General features: G+C 47.5%; 6 protein-coding genes across 6 annotated transcripts; 4 read left to right on the top strand and 2 right to left on the bottom strand.

The window, feature by feature from the left end:
* Positions 1-88: 88 nt before the first annotated feature.
* Positions 89-565, top strand: VFPPC_11211 (hypothetical protein; the record flags this gene model as incomplete). The annotated part of the gene is made up of 1 exon (XM_018289466.2): positions 89-565. One exon carries the CDS (start codon positions 89-91, stop codon positions 563-565), a length of 477 nt encoding a protein of 158 aa, XP_018140313.2.
* Positions 566-3,434: 2,869 nt separating this feature from the next.
* Positions 3,435-5,123, top strand: VFPPC_11212 (choline oxidase; the record flags this gene model as incomplete). The annotated part of the gene is made up of 1 exon (XM_018289467.1): positions 3,435-5,123. One exon carries the CDS (start codon positions 3,435-3,437, stop codon positions 5,121-5,123), a length of 1,689 nt encoding a protein of 562 aa, XP_018140312.1.
* Positions 5,124-6,384: 1,261 nt separating this feature from the next.
* VFPPC_11213 (short-chain dehydrogenase) lies at positions 6,385-7,002 on the bottom strand (the record flags this gene model as incomplete). The annotated part of the gene is made up of 2 exons (XM_018289468.1): positions 6,385-6,721; positions 6,836-7,002. The coding sequence occupies 2 exons, from the start codon at positions 7,000-7,002 to the stop codon at positions 6,385-6,387; spliced, it is 504 nt and encodes a 167-aa protein (XP_018140311.1).
* Positions 7,003-11,421: 4,419 nt separating this feature from the next.
* On the top strand, positions 11,422-12,249 carry VFPPC_11214 (SUR7 protein; the record flags this gene model as incomplete). Its single annotated transcript, XM_018289469.2, has 1 exon — positions 11,422-12,249. One exon carries the CDS (start codon positions 11,422-11,424, stop codon positions 12,247-12,249), a length of 828 nt encoding a protein of 275 aa, XP_018140310.2.
* A 2,430-nt stretch (positions 12,250-14,679) lies between these two features.
* Positions 14,680-17,100, top strand: VFPPC_18059 (transposase; the record flags this gene model as incomplete). The annotated part of the gene is made up of 1 exon (XM_022429719.1): positions 14,680-17,100. The coding sequence occupies one exon, from the start codon at positions 14,680-14,682 to the stop codon at positions 17,098-17,100; it is 2,421 nt and encodes an 806-aa protein (XP_022285279.1).
* Positions 17,101-17,420: 320 nt separating this feature from the next.
* On the bottom strand, positions 17,421-19,705 carry VFPPC_16377 (acetoacetyl-CoA synthase; the record flags this gene model as incomplete). Its single annotated transcript, XM_018294130.1, has 4 exons — positions 17,421-18,176; positions 18,245-18,964; positions 19,019-19,531; positions 19,595-19,705. The coding sequence occupies 4 exons, from the start codon at positions 19,703-19,705 to the stop codon at positions 17,421-17,423; spliced, it is 2,100 nt and encodes a 699-aa protein (XP_018140309.1).
* Positions 19,706-19,826: the final 121 nt, after the last annotated feature.

A 19,826-nucleotide genomic window follows, 5' to 3' on the forward strand; every position in this document is an offset into this window, starting at 1 on the left:
CCGCCGTACACGATAGTCTCCTGCCTTATTTTATAAAGTGCAAAAGCAGTTAGCAGCGCAGATAACTCGCTGGACTAAGGGAGGAGAAATGATCACACCAAGAGATGCGATCATTGTTCCTTCTACAAGAAGGAATGTAATGCTTACGGCGAAAGTCCATGCTCGGAGTGCAAAAAGCGCGGCAACGCGTGCACAAATCAACGTACAGCCAATAAAAGCCCATGTTCGGAATGCACGAAGCGGAACATCCTGTGGAAGATTCAATGTACAGCTAGAATACATGGCCGAAGGTGTAGACAGCGGCGTCGAGAATCCTGGCGTGATGAAGCCCATGTCACCACAGGTCGTGGAGGCCCAGAGTACCCGGCAGGGGTTATGTTTCGCGTGTTGGCACTGTAGCGGAGATGCCTATTACCGAGGAACGGCTACCGCAAATCCAAGGCTTTATCGAACATATAGTACTGCGCTGGTCAATTTTTGTTCATATTTTTGTGAAAGACGTGTACCGCAAGGGACCCAAGGTTGGGCGATGGCCCGAAATTGTTGGTTCCTCCTTGCTGTTTGAACAATGCGTCATGATACCTTTGTATCGCAAGGAATAGCTATGGAATTGAGGGATTAAAGGAAATAACTGTTTAAATTAAATTACTTGACTGACTATCTGCTTGACTGTCTTCCTAACTAATAGAAGGAAAGGGAAAAATAACCTCCTTTTATAGACCAATTTAAGGGATTTTAAAGGGAAAGCTAAAGGAAGGAAGTTTTAATAACGCATTAAATACGGAACCTTATTTCTGTTGAGAAGGAAGGTCTTTTGGAAGGAATGTTGGGAAAGGCAAGCAACATTAAACCTTGTTTCTGTTGACACTTTGAGTTACAAAGCGGCCAGTTGCTAAGCCATAAAGTGCCCAAAAATGGGACTTGGGAACCACGGAATCAGGGAGCCTTGGAGGTACGCAGGGGGTATTGGCCTCGGCTCGACTCCCGCCTGGCGGTGTGTCGGGCCAGTTCATGTAGGTAGCCATGCAATTGTGTTCGCGCGATTCATTCAAACTCTCACGTCAGTCTGTTCGCTTTCCTATCCGCTGGTCGGTCTGTATTTCTACAACCCCGAAGACTATCGAATACACTTGACACTTGTCTCGGTGGTTCCGCGATAGTCTTATTAACAAAACTACCCATTCCTTACCGTTCTATTTTGGGCAGATTCCTGTGATGGCCAGTTGCAATACAACCACGGCTTCGCGCGATTAGAGGCAGTTCAACGAGACAATGGGGAAGTGGTTTCGTCGTCTGGGTTGCGAGCTTCCCCGGGTAGCTTGGCTTGTTTGCCGGGTTCCTAGCGGGTTGTGCCTGGGTGCTGTGACCGGGACGGGGGGATCTGTGTATTGTTCCTCGGGTCTCCTATAACCCCAGACCGAGGTTCAAGAACAAGGACAGCCAGAAGTCCACAGACAGATTTAATTGCGGTATGATAGCCACCGTCGCCACCGCGGGCGAACGAAATACACGCAGGATACACCGTTCCGGCTTCGGGGTTCAGGGCATCATGGACATTTCCAGCCTTCTGATCCAGGGTTTGCGGGTCTGGGTGTTCTTCAATCTAGAATCCATCGCGAATACGAACTTCTGCGGCCAATAAATACTCGGATGAGGCGGATAGTGAGGCATTGATTGGCCAAATTTTGCAATATTCTGCGTCTGCCTCAATGCTTCAGCTAAGTCCCTTATTACATCATGACTTTGTCAAGGGTAACCGTCGTATCGTAGCCAACTCCACTGAGTTCTCGTAACACGAGACGAAATACCGGAAAGGGCCGGTAATAGCGAAGGCCCTCGGCGCGCTCAAAGCCCCAATTAACGTGTTGTTACCACTGGCAGAGCTGTACTGCTGTGCCTTGAAAGAATGCCGCCTAGCTCAAGAAGCAGTGGCCAGTAAGTGATGAAAAACGGACTACGCAATAGCGATTATGCGCAAAATTGCGGATACAACGACTTGTTGAGTATATACCTGAGCAGTGTATTATGGTTGGCACTGAGCAGCAGGCCCACTTGTACGCGACGCCGACCAAAATGCGCAAGGACAACAGTAGCAACGACGATGACACGTTCCCTGTATAAAATAGGTGAAAAAGCCGCAACTGATCTCTTTGTTGCTGGATTGTCGTCGACTTTTATTTCAGTATCGGTCAGATTGGACGTGTCACGTTATGAGACTCATTGTTAACTAAGCTCTTCTTCAAAATTATTGTTCTTGTTGTTCGAGCTACAGACGGAGGTCTGCAGCTCTCCTTTTAATACTAGAAAACTTCCCGTTCATCCAAAGCAAATAATTGCTTTTTCCGGCTATTCTCAGTTCTCATAGCCGACGTCATGAAAGCCAGCATTTACACCAAGTTTGCTTGTTCTATCAACAGAGGCAGTTTTATCCGACAGGACGATAGGGACATACATAGGAGCCCACGCAGCCATGTAAAAACATCGCTCAAAGCTACTATCAGTTCTGGTTATCGCGAAAGATTACAATGCATAGTCCAACGGTTTGTACCTTGTTGAGTAGTCCACCCACCTCCGTTCATTGCAATTTCCGAGCAGAGTGCACTTGCTGCTGAGAATGCATCTACACCGCCGAGAATAGGCAAATAAAATTGACCCTTTATCATGAAAGGGTTTTACGCATCCACATACCTTGAGCAACAAAGGCACCACATGCCGCCTCGACACAATGAATAGCTCCCAATATAGCATTGGCATATAACTCCTCATACAGAACAACGGACGGGTCTGGCGCCGAGCTCCGGGCCCAGCAGAGCCGGATCCACAGCTTCGGGAGTAGCCCGTGACAGTTGGCAGATCATAATCTGGGCGGCATCTGCCCTGGGCGGCCAATGCATGACTATCAAGCTTCAGGCACCTTCGGCACCCATCCCGCTCTGAGCCTGACATGGTCAGCCGATGAGTGCGTGCAGAGCAACCGGCATGGGGAACCCACTTTGCTAGACCAGCGGGTACGACAACCCGAACCGAACCGGAAGCCGACCAGTTGGTGGGTGCCCTACGGCTGTTGAATGAACACCCAATGCCCCTTGAAGAAGCTTAAGCCCAAACCGATAGTGTCATGTCAATCACCCCCCCTCCCCCCGGCCCGGGGAAGTCCTCCCAGAAGACCTTTGGCAAATCGCCCATAAGGCTGTAGCTTGCAAAAATATGGCACTTCGAGACAGCGCGTTCCATGTGGTCACCGAGCTGAGAAAGCTAGCTCGGAGAGCCGCGGACGGCCGAGTGCGTCTTGTGCCATGCAAGTCCTCATCAAAGTAGCATCTATCTGAACATAGAACTTACAGGTCTGTGATATAAATCTTTCCAATCGGGGCCGTCACCTTGGTTTATACAGCTTCCTTGCATCACAGTCCGCAGCTCTAACTCGTTCAATCATGAGCATTTCTGACACATTCCCTCTGGGCCACAATGGCCACTTCGATTATGTCATCGTTGGAGGCGGTACTGCAGGATGTATCATTGCCAGTCGCCTCTCGGAATACTTACCTAATAAGATCATTCTGATGATAGAGGCTGGCCCCACCGATGTGGGAGAGAACCGCGCACTCATCCTCAAGGACCGTTCTTCAATGCAAGGCACTGAATTGGATTATAGATATACCAGTGTTAAGCAACTACGGGGTATTGCCCAGAATGCGTATTCATGTCTTACCTTCACGCTGACTTGCTTTGTAGGTAACAGTGACATTATTCATTCACGTGCCAAAATCTTGGGGGGATGCTCGAGTCATAATGACATGGTTTCTTTTCGAACACCGCAGTATGACGCTTACACTTGGGAAAAACTAGGCTGCAAAGGTTGGTCGTTTGAGACATTCGCTCGCGTGCAGGACAAGTTGCGAGTCACGACGCACCCTTCTGCTCATCCTCGGGATCAAAGTCAGCTGAACAAGGACTGGATTATGTCTGCCAGTCGAGCTCTTGGCTTGCCTTATGTGAAGGATCTCAATAAGTCCATCCGATCTGCCGGGGGCCTTACCCAGTCCGTTGGGTGGACGCCTATATCCTACAATCCCGACAATGGATATCGCAGCAGTACTAGTGTTGCCTACATTCACCCTATCCTTCGTGGAGAAGAGAAGAGACCAAACCTGATCATCTTGACCAACGCATGGGTGTCGCGCGTGAATGTCCAAGGCAACATTGCAGTTGCCGTCAACGTCACGACCAAAGACGGCACAAAACACACTGCGTACGCCATTTCAGAGATTATTCTTTGTGCTGGAGCGATCGACACGCCTAGGCTAATGCTCCTCTCTGGGCTGGGCCCCCGGGAGCATCTGGAGTCCGTCGGCATTCCCGTCGTCAAGGACATTCCAGGTGTCGGAGAAAACCTACAAGACCACCCCGGCGCGAGCGTTGTTTACGAGCTCCACGATAAGGTCCCTGCTGAAACGGCCACGCATTCCGATGTGCTGGCATTTATCCGCCATAAACCGTACAACTGGGCTGGGGATGATGGAAACATCCCAGATCTTCTCCTGCACACGTGGCAGCTGGATTTTGACGGCGGCGAACCGGTGGTTCCACAAGGTTACCCGAGACCACAAAACCCTTTCGGCATCTATCCATTAACCCTGCGCCCTGAATCAAAAGGGAGGGTGTATCTTAGATCTAACAATCCTTCCGAGAAACCAGCGCTAGACTTCAGGTACTTTGAGGACCCAAACAACTACGACGCGGAGATCCTCGTCGCAGGCATTAAAGCCGCTAGACAGATAGCACAGTCCGAGCCGTTTAAGAGCTATATAAAGAGAGAAGTCGCGCCAGGTCCTCTTGTTACGTCCGACCGAGACTTGGACAAGTACGCCCGCGAGACATCCTGCACTATCTACCATCCGGCCTGCACGACTAAGATGGGAGATGTTGAGAAGGACCCTCAAGCTGTCGTTGATTCACGACTTAAGGTCAGGGGACTTCTGAACCTGCGAATCGCTGACGCTGGTGTTTTCCCCATAATGGTTACCGTCAACGTGATGCTGACTGTTTTAGCTGTCGGTGAGCGGGCTGCGGAGCTCATTGCTGAGGATGCTGGGTGGGCTGGTGCAAGGCATCATTTATAAGGGGAACCATCTGCGTAGACCGTTGTTAGACTTAAGTTGGATGACAAGAAATGTGACAGAAACGTGACACAGACAACAATGAATACACTGTGCTACGCCTACACACCCTTTCAATTACAGTGACGCCCTTTGTGCTAGACTCCATACCGTACTTCTGACAGTTCAACAAAATATGTTCCGGTGTGGTTCATTTTAGGTCGGGAAGCTGTGCGGCCCAACGCCCAGTTAAATTTAGACCAGTGGCCATGCGCATTCCACTTGTGGGCCAAGCAACGTGGGATTCACGCGTGCCCCGAGCGAATTTAACTGTAACCCGAGCAAAATTGACCGAGCCCTGGTCGCTGAGCACTTTTCATGTGGATACTCTGTAGCCAGCGTCGGTCAGTGTGCCTCATTGACGGGCATGACAATCGCGAGGTTTGGCTCCCACGTCTTCATGCCTTATCGAATGGCAAGCAACTTGCATTTCTTCGCTGTTGTGTCTATCATGGCGGGATGAAGACTACATTTATTGGCTAAGGCTATCTAAACGCTGTCTGCCTGTTAACGGTCTGCGCATGGGCTATTTAACCAGTTAGCTAAATAGCAGAACTCCGACAAAGTCGCCCACTGTCTACTCCCGAATGCTGTCATTGGTGACCACAAAAGCTTCGGATCATGCTATGTGCGCTAATAGAGCACCTACTTTAAAGATACCAGCTGTTTATAGACGCTGCATCGTAGCCCCAGTGTAGTTATCGTCTGTTGGGTCGTTGGCGGCAGTAGCTGCGGCGGCCGTAGCAGCACGGCCTGGCGAGGGACTTTGTGGATTGTGTGGTGGGGTTGACGGCTTCCGTTTATGCGTAGCGAGAGACGGACGATCCTCGATTTAGCTGTTTACGTTTCCTCATTCGGCTGCACTGGAATTAACAGTCGTAGGCTGATCGCACGGGATTGGGCTATGGTGACCAGGCTGGGGTGGGTGAGTCAAAAATGAGACACATCTGTGCAAATAGAGATTTTTATCTGTGCAAAAGTAATACTCATTTAATATAACATATCCGAGTATTTCGCGTTCACTCATCATATTCGGAGACTGGCTTTTGCCTCACAAGGTACAAAGGGACCACACAGCACAAGTTGTCTATAACTATGGGCCTAGTTTTGTCTCCTCGCTTAAGCCTACGGCGGTTTGAACCGTTAAAGTTGATCAATTGTAGAGCTATACAGGGCCATCTTGAACAATTCGTAGCACAAGATGAGAAACAAGTCCCAATAGGCCCTAAATGATACTGAAGTAGCCCCCATTCGCGCAGACAACTCCACCCGTGATCCAACGAGCCTTCTCACTAGCTATTAAGCCAGCAACGTCCGCAACGTCTTCAGGTCGACCCATACCCATAGGCCCGAGGATCGGTTCTCCAGTCTTGAGGACTGTCGCAGCTCGTTCTGTCAGCTCAAGAGGAGCATTCTCCAAAAGTGCATCCGTCGCAGTCGCCCCTACCAAGAGTGCATTGACAGTGGTTCCCGCTGTATTAGGATGTGCTCCCAGCAGCTCAGCCCAAGTTCGTGTCAGGGCTTCCATAGTCGCCTTGGTAGCGCCTACGAGATACATTGCCCTTGAGCAGTTAGTATAACTATGGCCAAACGGAGATTGAAGGACAATAAATTATGACTGCAGGAGCTGTTTGGTGGAATTGGTGGTTTTTGAGAAATTGCGATCTTTGACTCACGCAAATGGAATCTTACGGCCCGAGACGCTCGAAATATTAATAATTCTAGATTTTGGCTGGATATAGTTCTTTCGGAATAGTATGTCCATCAACATTACAAGATGGTGTGTATTCCCTGAAAGAATTTTCTCCACGTATTCGTCATCAAGAGTTCCCATAGGGCGCATCTCGTCATAGGCGGCGTTGTTTACTATAATATTAATTTTACCCTTGAAATGTTATTTGATGCAATCTGCAATCGCTGCGGGCGTCCGGAGTGAGAGGATATTGGCTGGCAGTCCGATGACCTTTGGGGCCTCAGATCCAGAACGACGGTGAAAATCGGTGATCTCGGCCGTTAGAGATTCAAAATGTCTCATGGAAGCCTTGGAAGAACAGGTCCCAAGAATTGAAGCCCCGCGTCTCCCAAGATTAACTGCAATAGCACGACCAATACCGCGTGTCGCTCCCCTGTGTATATATTAGTCCCTAGGTCATTCCTGAAACACGATCGGGTTGGGGCGGTGCTGGGCTAGTTAGGAGGTCATTACGTGATGAGTGCGGTTTTTCCTGCGAGATCTTGGCCTTGCGGCTGGAAGCCGTCGAGGCTGCCACCAGCCTCAATTGCACCCATAACGTAAGTGCTTTAACAGTCGCGAAGTTGGCTTCTATACTGGTGGTTTGAGCACAATTTACCAAAAACCGGTGAATAAAATCAATGGACTTATAAAACTGCACGAGCTCTAGGACGGCATTTTGTTTATTCCCGATCCCGGCGGTGTCACATGCACGTGTTGACCTGACCTGCTTCACTTAGTTAGCGAGAACTGATTTTATGGATTCGATCTTTCCTATGTAGGTTGTGGTACGATGTCTGCGATGATAGCGAAGACTTGAATCGTGAGCTCCAATGCCGTATTGCCTTGCTCGCTCCGGTCTTTCGCCTCGACCCCGGGGGACGATCGGTCCGTCAGGTCCCGTCTCGCGTATTAATTCGGGAGAACGGTCCGCAGCCTTCACCGAACGCCGAGGCTAGTGTTTTGAAACCGTGGATAGCAACATCCTAGTGTGGAATAATCGTTACTACAGCCGCAGCCGTAGTGAACATCGACTAAGGAGAGAACACGTGAACCTTACGCTTGTACTTGATTTGTATCTTAACAGCACTTGGCCATATCAACTATTCAAATGCAATGTTTCTTCTTCAGTATTTGGACAGTCAGACTTGTACTTAATAATCCGGTGAAGCAAGTGCAGTCTTAAAGCCAGACTTGCGTATTGTGATATGCTAAAGTGATATCACATGTGCTAAAGTGCTAAAGGAATATGATATCACCGTGAATATATATCACACTTTTTTTTCGGATAAGTGTGATATCACAATTGCTAAAGTGATATACACGTGACATTCAGCTACAACTGCTGCTGACTGGTTAGTGCCGTATATTGGGACGATGGCAGCAATAAAATGCAATTATCAAGGGATCAAACGTCGCATTGTATCAGTAGCATTACAGGCAGTTTGTGTACAACTCGATGAGCTCTTAATTAACTGACTCTCTAGATAGACTTGAACTTGAGGACCAGCTGCACTCTTTAATTTGACCCATTGCTACTTCGCAATACACATTTACAAAACACTATTGTCCTGGTCTAATTTTCTGCCTGACGACAGCTGTAACTTAAATTCCGCTGTCTGTTACCCTATGACCTCTTCTTTAGAAGTCCCCGCAAGGGGGTTGCATTAGGTCCACCTTTGTTGTTCATCCGGTTGTGTGTAGCAATGTTGTTCTTCAGAAAGATTAGCACCGCATGTAATAGTCTAATCTAATATGAGTGCGAAAGTTCACATATTCAACAACCCGCAAGCGTTTACCCTCGAGTAAAACCGTTTGCCCGCTTTTAGTCCAAAGATATGGCTATGCTTAATGCACCAGGCATCGCCTTTATCTTTCCCCTGTTTGATGCAATGTAGGAATATCTAGCCCTAGAATAATAAATTGAATTTTGATAGTGTTTCATTAAAGCGCTGGGATTGTTATATTGACCAGATCTATACCGGTGAAATGGCGATGCTCGAGCCCTAGTCGGAGACCATTAAGAGTTACATCAGAAAGCGACGGAAAGCATTGGTACTTATTACCTGCCTTGTATGTTAGCACCTTATTTACTATATCGTTATGTAATGGCACGAGCGGGCGAAGGAGTGCGGGCAATTACATCATGCGCTAGTACTAGCAAAATTAGCCAACAATGAATATTGGTATGTTAATAACCCGTCACACCAAGGTCCAGCCACGGTTGAAGTCGTCACTAAGCGGAGGCTGCCGTTGGCTTTGGGAGGATCCGATATTTACCGCTAGCACATGGGTAAGCAAATCCGTCACCGTAATTTTCGACCTGAAAGGTAAAAGAATTATGAGAATGTAACATCACATGGCTTCTTTCAGAGGCCATCAGTCAAACTTACCTTTGTTTCGCAGAGCACTCCACCGGAAAGAATGCCTTCAATACAAACGCACCCTGCAAGTTTAAGTCTATTTATTAGGCCAAACCGATGGATTTTCGAGTACTGACATTAACTTTAGTATCTATAGCCAATCAAGCACTTTCGTTTCAGTCGTGCTGTCAGCACGTTCAACTTGGCGCTAAGAGAGCTAGCCAGAGAAGGATGGAATCCGATGGTCACTAGGAGCATGGTCGAGGCAGAAGGGCCGAGAGATGCTACCCTTGTTTGCGTAGACCCCCTACGTGGAGGTACGAAAGTGGTGCATAGGTGTTCTAGGTTGTATAGCTTAATTGGCAGCAATACTCAGCTGTTGAACGCTTCAGCAGAAACCCACCCTCATCTTCGTGTTGACCTTTCGGCTGTTTAGTCTGAGCTATATTTGTTGGATTCAGCGAATTCCACGTGGTGACCTATGTTAACATGCCGGACAGGTTTTTCAGCGTGCGGATTAAATATTCGCTGTCGAGCCACTAATGTTGGATAAGCGGTGCCTCTGTTGATGGCGTCCTGCTCATGTCTTAATCAAAGTGTACATTAACACGCTACTCCAGTCATTTATGAGCGACATGTCGTGCTGGGTTGTATCAATGAAGAAGAAAAGTCAGTGAGGTGGATGCCACGATTAAGGATATAGATATAGCTAATTACGACGAACATGACCTGGCACTAACGCGGGCGAATTCAGACCAATGTGTGCAGTGCAGAACGCCAATATAATACCAAGCGAAACAAACCAATGCCACGTGGCCATGGATATAATTTAAAATAAACTGACAAAAGGATTTCAATTACGTATTACTCCTCCGAAGCAGGAGACAACGGTAGGCTGAAGGCCGTTGACTTCTGAACTGTGAGGTCATGCGGGAACCAAAACATCGTGAGACATCTCGCTTAAACCTCATACTGCATCTGATACCGTACCCAGCGACGGTCAATTTCAATCAGTCTTTCCCCATTAGTCGTATTGTGCACTATGCCAAGCCATGCATCCCTAAATATAAACTTTCGATACCAAAGCAGGGCACTACACCGCTGCCATAAAGATCTTACGAAGACCGGCAGGTGTGCGCAGCAAGGAACAGGTTGCCCGGCTCGCAATTGACCCACAAATGAACCGAACATGAAATGTTCTGTGACTTAAGGTGCTCTTAGCCGTGACCCATGTCCCCCTTTTTCTCTAGTCAGCCTCTCCAGTCTCTTTAAGAAAGTGTTTGCACGAGCAAGGCGTATCCGCCGTGATATCCTGATGATAATGTCAATGCCAGTTATAATGCACCATGCCAACATAAGAATAAACATTTTACAGAATTAGTTTAGGCAGCTTCTACTGTAGAAGAATTGTAGTGTAAAGCTGAAAAACTTGATTCAGGTTTGGTGGTTTGGTGTAGTGTCCATTTTTGAGGCTGGTGTGCCCATACGCAGCTGCCACATCATCTTCGACCCCCACGTAGGTTATTTAGATTCGAATTTTGCTGGCAGGCAGATTTTGCGGCCTTTTTTATGGCTGGGTTAGGGGAAGACAAATTGATTGCTTAATTCGTGGGTTCGCTTGCTTGCGAGTGGGTATGCCACCAGACCGGAAGTGAGGTCACTCTGGTCGCTAGCCCGCATCCGGGCAAAAGCGATGGTGGCGTAGCGGCCGCTTGCTGACGAATTTATGCTTCAATTACGACAAAATGGAGAAATAAGGCTGCGTGGATCACGGATTTCGCCGGATCTTTTGAACATTCCCACTTCACGCACGTGTCTCGGCAGATATGCACCGCTTTGGCAGACTAAAATATTAAATCCGCCTTGAGGCTGAGTCGCACTATTTTACACCCTAAGGTTATAGGGCTGAAATAGCGCGGGCTCTACAGGTGAATCCTTGCGTAGTGCCACCAGATGTCTTCGCTTGAAGCTAGCGACTACAAAAAGGAGTAACAAAGCCTCAAGTCGCATATATCCTGAATTCTTACCATCAGTGCATCCAGCAATTTGTATTTGGTTGGTAATTACAACGACGTCTCTTTACGCATTCCTTTAGCTCTAACGAAACCCGCAAGCCGTGTTCAAAACCGCCATTAGACAGGGAGATTGCATTCCTAAAACTGCCAAGATGGGCGCGGTACGAATTTTCATGGTGGCCCTGCCATTGATTCTTGCCGTTTGTTCCATTATCGCCATTCTGTTTACTGCCCTTTCTGGAGTCTCTCATGACCAGCTCTGGCTAGTTCAGGTCGACCTAACGAAGCTGTCGATAAATCCTGCCGACACATACAACGGTACCAATGGTCAAGGCCACGATCCTGTTAAAGCCAAGAACAACATTACGGCGGGTGATCTTGGCCTCAGCAGTGTATACGAGGTGAATGTATGGGGGTACTGTTACACAAAGAGCGATGGCCATCGTCACTGTACGAAGGCTCGGTTTGACTGGGCATCGTCAAGCCTGGACGATTACCGCACGGAAGAAGGACTTGACTCAACCGCAAGTGATAAAGTCACGCTACCCAAAGAAATCAAGGATTCACTAAACCTCTTCCGCAACATTACTAAAGGTGCACAAGTGGCTTTGATTACATGTCTACTTGCCCTAGGCGTGATGCTTGTTGTCGGCGTCTTCGGCCTGTTTTCAGCCACTGTATCCTATTTGACGTCGATTCTGGCATGCATTACGGTTGTTTTGGTTTGCGCGGCGGCCGGCCTAGTCTCAGCCATGGCAGCTATCGTTATGGAGGCGGTCGAAACTGATGCGAGAGTTTACGGCGTGGCTGGTAACACTGGCACTAGGTTCCTGGCCATTTCTTGGATTGGCGTTGTTTTGGTTATTGCGGTCGCCGTCATCTGGCTGGTAAAAGCCTGCTGCAGTAAATCCCGCCGCCGGCACGAAAATAGAGCCACTTTCCATGCCGCTAGGAGCGATAAAGCAGCTTCGTTGCCCTAGTTGGCACATAGGTAGGGCTCCATGGACAAAGTGGTGATTTTAAACATGCTGCTAACGAATACTAGGACGTTTATTGTCCGCACCCCAACCCACCGCGGTATACCTTAGATGGCGCAACCGTCACACTGTTCAAACCGACAAGAACGTAAACCCATGGAACTGTATCGCGGATCGAGGAAGAAATGACGGTACACATAAAACCGGACTTACGCTTGATGAAAGTTGCGTCTTTTACAAACAAGTAACAAGTAACACTCTATCAAGCAGATCGATATGCAAAGCCTGGCGTTTTAGAGTGCCTGGACGTAATCATTGCAACTTTACGGATGATATTCGCGCAACTCATAGATGGTAGGAGGTCAATACACGCATCCCAAGACTCCCTCTTGCAAAGCCTAGCCTCATTTGACCGTGCTAGGTAAATCTTATTCACGTGTACTTGTTGGTTCTTTGACCCAATTAGTGATCATTCCCTAACAACGCCCCATCTCAAAGTTGACATGTCGGTCCTTGCATCGTAAACTGATCCATCATCGAAAGCACTAGATCTATACATGTTTAAAGCTCGTCCCTTTTCCTAGTGCTGTATCCACTGTCACCTTGACTACATTGCTACTCACCGTGGGATAGAACGGATCTTCTGGACGTGATCGACAACCGAAGCGTGCCTCTCTTGCACGGAGTCCTACTTTCCCTAGGGCCGTAAAATCATAACTGGATTAGCGGATATTTACGTCTGTCTGGACATATGTCTCATTAGAACTTTAATTGAATCATGCCGTTCGGTTCTATTCATGATACGAAATGCTATATATTCACTGAATGCTGCTACCGTCCCGTGCCTCTCGGCCTGAATTATGTATATTTTAGAAGGTTCTTGGCGATCCACATAGCCTAGCCGCTGGAGTTTCCTTTCGGTCCAGGTTCGCTTGGCGAGCACACACATGTCTTGCTTTCATGTATTGTGAGAATATTCTTAACATAAGCCGCCTCTGCCCGCAGTTCCCCTACTTTATTCCGCAGTGTCTCATTCTCAGATTTCAGCAATTCCATGCCATGCCCACGGCTCAGAGTTTGGTTGATCTTGATTTGGTCTATTCTTGGATTTGCGCTAATGTGCCTATTCGCGCTTTCGTGTACCGTTTGATTTGTCGTCATCTGCTCTACCATATAACAATAGTAGGTATGCGGCAAATTAAGAAGACACCACATTCAGCCCCAATTCAGCCACACTGCCTGCCGAAATCGCCAACCGCAGAACTTCGCCATGTTTTCTTGACTATCAACAACGGCGTATTAATCAGTGCTAACAAGATTTAAATTGCCCCTAAACTTCAAGACTACCAGCCGCTGGCTATCAGCTGGCTGCAGGCGGTGGCGTATTTTTGAAGTAAAGGTCCTAGATGGTAGGACTTTGCAAGTGTCGAAGGTCCTAAATCCGGGACTCCAACCATTTGTTCAGTGACAAGTATATGGAGGGTTTGCATCCTGTTCAGAAACCTAATAGCAAAAGTACAAGAAGTATATAGATTACAAGATGTCAACGAGGGTGGTGTCAACAGCTATCAAACAATGGCTGCAGCTATCAAAAGCAATTATGCAAGGATCAAACATCACAATGTATCAGTAAAGTTGCTTACTATGCTATGTCTACTATTTTATCCGCCATTCCAAGTTAAGTGTAGCAGAACTTTTTCTTTGCTATCTCATCTATTGTTTTAGTCTTAGAATATGGCTCAAAATTGCTTGCTCTAATAATCCCCTGGTAAGACCAGTCCAGCTTACCCTATAGGCTTAAGGACAAGCCTAGGAGAGAGAGTGCATATGTTGCAATTTCACACGATAACCTTATATTGATAAATTACTGCCCCAATTGTTACTATGGATTCGATTAAATATATTATTACTCCTAAAGCGTCAATTACAAGAGTGCAATCCAGAGCCTAGATGAGAATATCTATGGAAGCCACGCAATATAATGTCCCAAGCTGGGCTTAAGCTTATCTCCAAAGAGCATCGTCACGGTTTAAGATCACCACGAATTCTCTTTAGGCCCAAAAGAAGACAGTCTTTAATCGGACGCACCCAAATCTCTATTCGGACGCACCCCCCCACATTCAGCCACACCTAAGGTACCTTAAGCCACATAGCCTCCGACTTCGCGGACTGAAGCAACCGACGTCGAAACTGTTCAGTGTTGGTTGTCATTGTCGCCATTCTTAAAACTAACCAATTAAGCATTGTTGAGGTGATAGAAATTCCTCTTTGACTTCTAAACCACCGACTGTCAGTTGTCAGTGGGTAGCAAGCGTCCCAGTAGTTCTTACAGGACTGCGGTCTAGATGCTAGGACTTCGAGACATGCAGAAGTCCTAGATCTTGAACAGAAGCGCCAATCTGCATATAGCCATAAAATCCTGTTAAGACAAATATGTTAATTCGCAGTGTATTGAATACAATAGCTTTACAAGCCGTCGATAAGACTCTTCTAATGCTGGCTATGGCGCACCCTCCAGGCTTCCCCGAACCGTCTGAAACGCTACCTGTCGACTCAGCAGATGAATCTATTAGTGACTCCGATGAATGTAACGAGATCGATGAATCTGAGGATTGGAATGGTGAACCATGGGAGGCGGTCTTTCCATCGGACTCTTCTCTTCTAACAACAACTTATGAGTCTCTTGAGTTGCTCCTCGACAGCCTAAAGGAGTTTTGTGTTCAGAATCGGATGGGCCTCATCACGATACGAAGTCAAAAGAATAAGGCGAAGACTAGAACAATAAAATGTGAGCTTGTCTGTGATAAGAGTCGGTATTATAAGCCCAGAGAGTCAATCGCCAAAATACGGAACACGAATACAACGAAGTTGGCCGCCAACTGCCCGTTCAAAGTTATCGTTCAGTCCCTCCATGCCAACAACTACGAATGGTCCATGAGAGTTGTCAGCTCCCTTCATCGAGACCACGGGCCATCACAAGGCCTCACCGAGCACTACCAATGGAGAAAGTTAACAGACGAACAAATGAACCTCCTGAAAGATCTTTGTCTTGACAAGACGATCTCTTCTCGATCCGTTCACAAGCAACTGTGCCAAAAGTGGCCTCAGATTGCTATTCGCAGGACAGATATATATAACTGGCGATGGAAAGTCAACCAAGCCAAACGTCAAGGCTACGGCCCCGCCAATGACTTTGTACGGACGCTCTCTGAGTCGAAGAGAGTCTGGATATGGGGCTTAGACTGGATTCATGATGAGTTCCGTTTTCGAAATGCCGCTTGGGCTTATCATAAAGGGGGAAAGATGTGGCAACAATTCTCGTCATGTCTCCAGATTGACGCTACATATAAGACCAACTGCTATAAAATGCCTTTGGTTACTGTCGTAACTGTATCGTCGGAGAAGACGTCCATGCCAATTTGTTATGGCCTTCTTAATAACGAACAAGTTGCTACTTATGAGTGGTTCCTCCAACAGCTGTCGAGATTCCAACAAGCAGGCAACATCGCGCCGCCAAAAGTTATTATCACGGATAAGGACGACCAGCTGCGTGCTGCAGCACGGCAAATATTTCCTAATGCGCAACTTCAGCTATGTGTCTTCCATATCAACAGCAATGTGGTCTTATCTATTAAGAAGTGGTGGAAGAAAACCGATGGCTCTGAGACAGATAGCGATAGTGACAATGCAGATACTGCTGACATTCAAGAGATGGAACGTGGGAATGTCAACGTTAAAGATATGAAGGATTCCAAACTTGGCCCTGTTCCCAAACGAGTATTAAAAACTCGAGCTGGTCTGTACCTCCTCTGGAGACATATGGTATTTAGCAGATCGGAGGACGAGTTCAATCAAGCATGGCGGCAACTTCAAGAGACCTTTGAACACCAGGAGCGCATTCTGAGTTATCTCAAGAGCACATATTTACCTTTGAAGAAAGAATGGGCATGCTGCTATACTCGCCATTATCGGAACTTCGGTTTGATTACGACAGCACCGGCCGAGTCAAACCATCATTCTCTGAAGACCTACAACCTATCCCTTCGGTCCGACCTCCCTGATGTCGAAGAGGCCACAGCTAGTCAGACAGTGGATAAACGTCTGCTATATAAAGACAAAATACAACAAGCAAACACCACCATTCGGAACCAGTTCTCAGGAAGAGAGTGGCTTGGCCAGCTGCCTTTAAGTGTCACTCGTTGGGCACTAGACCAACTCAACGAGATCCACAGGCTTATGGAATCAGGCCAGATCTCCAAGAAGCCTTTACTAGCGTGTACAGGCTCTACTAAGGCTCAATACGGCTTGCCTTGTGCTCACATGCTCCTCAGGTTAGCTGATCAAGATAAGCCACTGAAGAGGGAAGACTTGGATCCATTTTGGCACATCAAACGATCTCGAGAAATTGACGATCCTCTTCTTCAGGTACAGCGTCCTCCGATGGGAATACCCAAGGGACGACCACAAAATGGCGAACCATTTGGCAACGAACGTGCGATTCCCGATCATCAACTTGCGCCTCAAGGGTCAACACGAAGTGGCGTTAAGAGATCAGCACGTCGGAACTACTCTCAATTCGAGCTAGGGTCAACTCTTGACGAGGAAGACGCAGCCGACCTACCAGACCAACAACAGCCTCGGCGAAAACGGAGTAAAGTTTCTGCTAGAGTCACAACTCGAGATACTCGTCAACAGGCAAAGGGACACAGGGGCGGGAATAATCCAGCTAAACAGCATCATTCTCCAGATGTAGAGGAGGACCATAAAATAACGAAGATTTTGCTTGCGAAGGGACAGAAAAAGTGGAAGGAAAAGGAAAAGGTTGGTGATAGCATTGTAGTTGCAACGGATTAAGGTAGGAAGTCACCCTGGGGTGGTAGCAAAATACTACTCAGGCACTGTAAGTAGTTGTTGGTATGGTGGAAATACTGGAGATATCACTTGCAGCAAATTTGACCGGGACATTATCGGAGACTGCTGTGGCTGAATGTGGGGGGGTGCGTCCGAATAGAGATTTGGGTGCGTCCGATTAAAGACTGTCCAAAAGAAGATGCCACTTCCAACACAAATCACCAACCAACACGGTAGCTGCCCACTCCTCCTGGGACAAATTTGCCATTTCTTTGAAAATGTGGACGATGCAGTCTGTGTAGTATCAATCTGGCGGAATTATTTTACAGCAGAGCCTTCCCCTGACCCAACTCATCTACCTTCTGAAACTGATAGAAATACTCCAAACTCGCCGGATTGAACAACATCGCGCTTGGTTTAACCCTCTTGCCTGAAAGGATGCTCTTTACAGGCAACTCTACCTTCTTTCCGTTAATAGTGGTTGGAATCTCTGGGGCTTCAAATATAAACCTCGGTACGTGGCGTTTTGTTAACTCTCTTGCAATTGTACGCTTGACTGCTTTTGATAGCGCCTCGTTAAGCCTCTTGCCTGGTTTCATAATTAGAAATAGAAATACCCTCTCGTCTATATCTGTTTTGCGCCGTTGTCCAACACAAAGCGAGTCGGCTACTTCTGCTGCGAAATATTTCTCGATAATCCCATATATGTCCGAGCTGCCAAACCGAATGCCACTAGGATTCAAAACGCCGTCGGATCGGCCAAGCATAAGAATGCCGCCTGTTATCGGGTGAAATGCGCAAAAGTCGCCTTGTGTCCACACATTGTTAAACCGCTTAAAGTAGGAATCCATGTATCTTTGTCCAGGGGCCGGCTGGCTATCACCCCAGAGATAGAGAGGGATGTTAGGGAAAGCAGCAGTAGCAACAAGGTCACCTGCTTCGCCGGCGGGAAGGGGTTTGCCATCGCTACCTTCGGGAAGGTCGTGCTCATAGACGGCAATTTGTACTCCGAGAGCCGGACCTACACAACCGCCAACATGAACTGGCATTAAGGGATTCTCGAGAACAAAGGCACCAGCCTGTATTCGTTGTTAGTGAGAAATTATAGAAGTAGAAAGGAAGTGACGAATGGAGGCTTTTAGCTTACAATATCAGTACCCCCAGAAGTATTGCATAGCTGCACATGTGCCGGGAATGCCGCATCATAGAACCATTCGAACATCTGGTCCGGCAATACCATACCGGTACTGAGTACTCTCGTCAACTTGGACAAATCCGCCACCGCCTTTGGGACGATGTTTCTTCGCTTTAGCTCGCCCATCCAGCGAGGGCTTACACCCAGAGAAGTGGCGCCTTGCTCTTCAGCAACTCTCAGTAACACCGTATGATCAGGAATAAACGGCGATCCATCATAGAGGATTGATCGCCCACCAAATTGCATCTGTGTCACACTCGCGAGAAACATGATCCACCCTGTGGTGGTGAACTGCAAATTTACCGAGTCAGGTGTTGCATCTTGATGAAGAATTGCTTCTTTGGCAGCATTCAACAGGATAGATCCAACACCATGGACAATGGCTTTTGGAGTACCTGTCGTACCGGAGGAGTAATACACAACCATGGGATCTTGAAAATTGATGCGTTCTGGGGGTGGCGGCCGTTTGGACTTTCCTAACAGCAGGAAATATTCCAGTCTTTCTGTCTTGGATATATCATCTGTGGCATAGGGCTTGTCCGCGAAGCGAGTGTTGATAATGATTGTTTGAAAACTCGGGCATTCCTGGAGTCCTTGCATGACGCCTTGAATTTTATCGTGCAGATCAATGTATTTGCCGCCATAGAGAGAAGCATCGTCAAAGAAGACAAACTACAGCATCTGGTCAGCAAGTGCTTCAATATTCATGCTTCACGGTATGTATACCTTTGGATCGATCTGCACTGTCCGCTGCAGTAATCCACCAACTCCCATATCGGTTGAACTGCTACTGAACAATGCACCTAGCCAGGTTGTTGCCAAAAACACTACCAGTGTGCTGGTGGAATGCTGGCCAACCAAGACCACCCTATCTCCCTTCTTCAGACCCCTCTGATGGAATGCCGATGCTAAGTCTGCCACTCGACACCTTAATTCGGCCCACGTCACATGTTTAACTTCAGTATTTCCCTCGCGCACTTCAGTTAAAGCAATCTTGGAATCCTCTTTGGTCTTAGTGGTGCGGGCCCCTGTGTCGTCCTCAAGGGTTCGACTCCAGAGGAAGTTCTCAGCGTAGTTGAGCTGAATACCGTCAAACCAACGAGGTAATTTGGAAATAGGGATAGATTCTTCGACAGCCAAATTATAGGAGCCTTGGTAAATGAGAGGATAGTTATCGAAGAAGAACGTGTAGAAGCTGTTCCGATTGTCGCAGGACCACTTATATAAGGAGGGGAAGTCCTGGCACTAGTTAGGATGCGTCCTGAAGACAATACTAAAGAGCAGGAGATATTCACACCTTACCTGCATATTGAGCCCGAATTTCTCGTTTGCAGCCTGCATAAACCTCCAAATTGCTGTACTTTTTGGGTCTGGATGCTCCCAGAGCTTTCTAGGCAGCTTTTCAGAGTCCATGTTGTCAGGTTTCGAGTCTCCAACAATAGTTTGTCGATCTAAGATGCAGCTCTATGAACTGAGTAGCCTTGTTTAACAAGAGTGGTATTAAGCCGTTTTCGTGAAAGAATAGTTGAGGGTC

Source organism: Pochonia chlamydosporia, chromosome 6 (assembly GCF_001653235.2).
Source record: "Pochonia chlamydosporia 170 chromosome 6, whole genome shotgun sequence".
Classification (NCBI taxonomy): Eukaryota; Fungi; Ascomycota; class Sordariomycetes; order Hypocreales; family Clavicipitaceae; genus Pochonia; species Pochonia chlamydosporia.